At 59.3% G+C, this 2,696-nt stretch overlaps 1 protein-coding gene across 1 annotated transcript; it reads right to left on the minus strand.

Annotated features, from left to right (window-relative positions):
• Positions 1-579: 579 nt before the first annotated feature.
• Positions 580-1,518, minus strand: LOC120648052. The gene is made up of 2 exons (XM_039924827.1): positions 1,111-1,518; positions 580-1,044 (listed from the first exon to the last, which is right to left on the minus strand). Exons 1-2 carry the CDS (start codon positions 1,516-1,518, stop codon positions 580-582), a joined length of 873 nt encoding a protein of 290 aa, XP_039780761.1.
• Positions 1,519-2,696: the final 1,178 nt, after the last annotated feature.

Here is a 2,696-nt window from a genome sequence, read left to right on the forward strand (position 1 = left end):
AGTGCATGTGACGCCGAACCGAACGAAAAGACCACGGGTGATCCCCAAAGATTTCCGCCGAATCAGTGCCTCCCCCATGGCAAATTGGCAATGCTCCATCCATGCTCGGCAAGCCTCCGTCCCGATTTCTCCATGCACGCTCCGCCCGTGCATCTGACTGGAAAAGCGAAACGGCGACAGAGAGATGGCTCGCTCAAAGACAGTAGTAACGGTCGTCGTGCCGTCGTGCGAGCGGTTTCACAGTTTCTCAAGCGGTGGAATGGAACGACAATTTTCTCTTCACAACCCGGAAATACAATCTTCGTCGAGTTGAAGCAATGGTGCATTGCTCGCTTGCAAAAACAAAGACGAAATTCTCAAGTCTGCTCGGGCAATCGTGCTGTGCAGAACAGCAGAAGCAGAGGACGGGGAGATGGGCAATCACAAAAGAAAACCCAGAGTGCTTCGTTTTCAGCTAACCGGAACTCCTCTCGCTTTACAATCCGGCGTATATTTACATCATTTACACACCGCAAAACGAACGACGGAACGAACCAAAATGGAATCCCCGGGCGGGCATTGATCCCTCGGGAGAAGCTACTAGAACGTGGGCGTGAGCAGGTTGAGCAGGGAGACCCTGGCGCTGACGAGCGCGCGGTAGAGCTCCTCGCAGCCGGCCTCGGCGGCGCCGACGCACGCCTCGAGCCCGCGCACCCTGCCCATGGCCGCCTTCCGCTCCTCCTCCTCCTCGTTGCACGAGTCCTCGAACGACACGGCCCGCCGCCGCCGGAGCAGGTCGGTGACCAGCCACATCGGGCTGGCGGGCGTGCGGGCCGGGGAGTAGGGCGTCGGCGTCCGCGGGGACGGCGCGGCGCTGGCGGCGGACTCGGCGGACGCGGTCGAAACGCCGGCGAAGACCGCGGACGAGGCGGCGGACACGGCGGCCGTTGCGGCCGCGAGGGCGTCGGCGAGCGTGGCCTCGTCGGGCTCGTCGCCGGGCGCCGCGCGGTGGGAGAGGTCCCGCGCGGCGGAGGCCAGGCGGGACACCTCCCGCGCCGACCGCCGCTGCGCCCGCAGCGCGGCGGCGAGGCGGGCCCCGTCGCGGCGGCGCAGCGCGGTGTGCGTCTCGGCGAGGAGCTGCCGGAGCGCGACGAGCGACTCGCGGAAGCTGCCGTGGAGGTCGGCGAGGAGGAGGAGGTCGTCGAGGAGCTGCTCCGTCCAGGGGTGCCGCCGGAGCGCGTCGCGCGCCTGCGGGTGGTGGAGCAGGTCGGCGAGCCCCGCCAGGACGCGCCCCGCGCGGGCGGCGCCGTCGGCGACCCACGCGGGCCCCGTCCGCGCGGGCGCGTCGGCCCACGCCAGCAGCGCGCGCGCCGCGTCGTGCAGCGCCGCTGCCAGCGGGTGCAGGCGCACGGGGAGGCTGGTGGATCGCACCCGCGCGTACGCCAGCTTTCTGGGCCGCGCGCAGTCCAGCAGGAACGACGGCGCCACCGACTTGGGCGACGCCAGCGAGGTGAGCGTCCGACGGAACCCGACGGCCATCGCGCGAGCCTTCTCTGCTCTGCTCCGCCTGCCTCTTGCTCTGCTTGCTCGGGTCGAGAAAGAGCCCGCTTGGCTTTGGGTGCGGTGGCGACTTGGTGGTGGTGAGCGGGGGAGGCGCCCGGTGTTTTATAAGGGTATCGCGGCCGGATGTGACATGGACGATGGGTGCGCGGGCGCGGTAGACTGGTAGTACTCGCTGGTAGGAGGGAGCGCAGCGGAGCCCGCACGGGTGGGTGTTGGCTGTGCGAGCGGGTGAGTGGAACACGTTTGACCGGGGCTCGGGGATGGCAGTGGGTTCGGGTCGGGTCGGATATCCGCAGATTTCGGGTCCGCGGGTTTCGGTTTTGGGGCTTAATTTTCGCCCACGGATTTTCGGGTTCGGGTATCACAGAACCGCCAAGTTAAACGGCTTAATTAAGCGTAATGGCTATCATTTGAACGCATCAAACACATTAGCTTAATTAAGTGTAACCTGAAAGTTTGTTTCCAATCCACAGGCCGATCGAAACACACCAGAAGTCTCGCGCGACGGCGAGCACAGACGGTACCAGCATAATATAATTTCACAAAAATAGATAATAACATAAATATTTACAAAACAGATTTAAATTTAGAATTTACATAAAATAAATGACAGCAGCAGAAGAGAATATGACCTGAGAGAAGGAAATTTGATTGAGAACCAATAAAACAAAACGATAACTATGAACACGTGAGGACGTCACATCGAGCCCACTGATGCGAATCCTGGTTAACTTCTATACCTGAAATAGGGTAAACAACAAACCCTGAGTATACTAATACTCAGCAAGACTTATCCGACTATGGGTATACATGCAAGGCTTTCTGGCTGTGGATTATTTGCAGAACAGCGTCTAAAGGTGGATCCTTACTTTCAATATTTTAGCTCACATTCTATATAAATTACTATCCTCTAGCCATTTGCAGAACCCTTTCTAAAACAAACATAATAGAAGATCAATTAGTAATCTCAACATTCCCTTCAACATATACATTAATATTCCATCTCATTACTACGATGCGGTGCTGTGACAAAGGTGCTCATATCCAAGAGCGACTGTCGGCGAATCGATCCGATTTAACCTTGCAAGGTGGACCTAACCAACACGGCACGTATTTGCCCCGTCGGACAATACAAACCAACCATTCCCCTCCCC

This window comes from Panicum virgatum, chromosome 9K (assembly GCF_016808335.1).
Source record: "Panicum virgatum strain AP13 chromosome 9K, P.virgatum_v5, whole genome shotgun sequence".
Lineage (NCBI taxonomy): Eukaryota > Viridiplantae > Streptophyta > Magnoliopsida > Poales > Poaceae > Panicum > Panicum virgatum.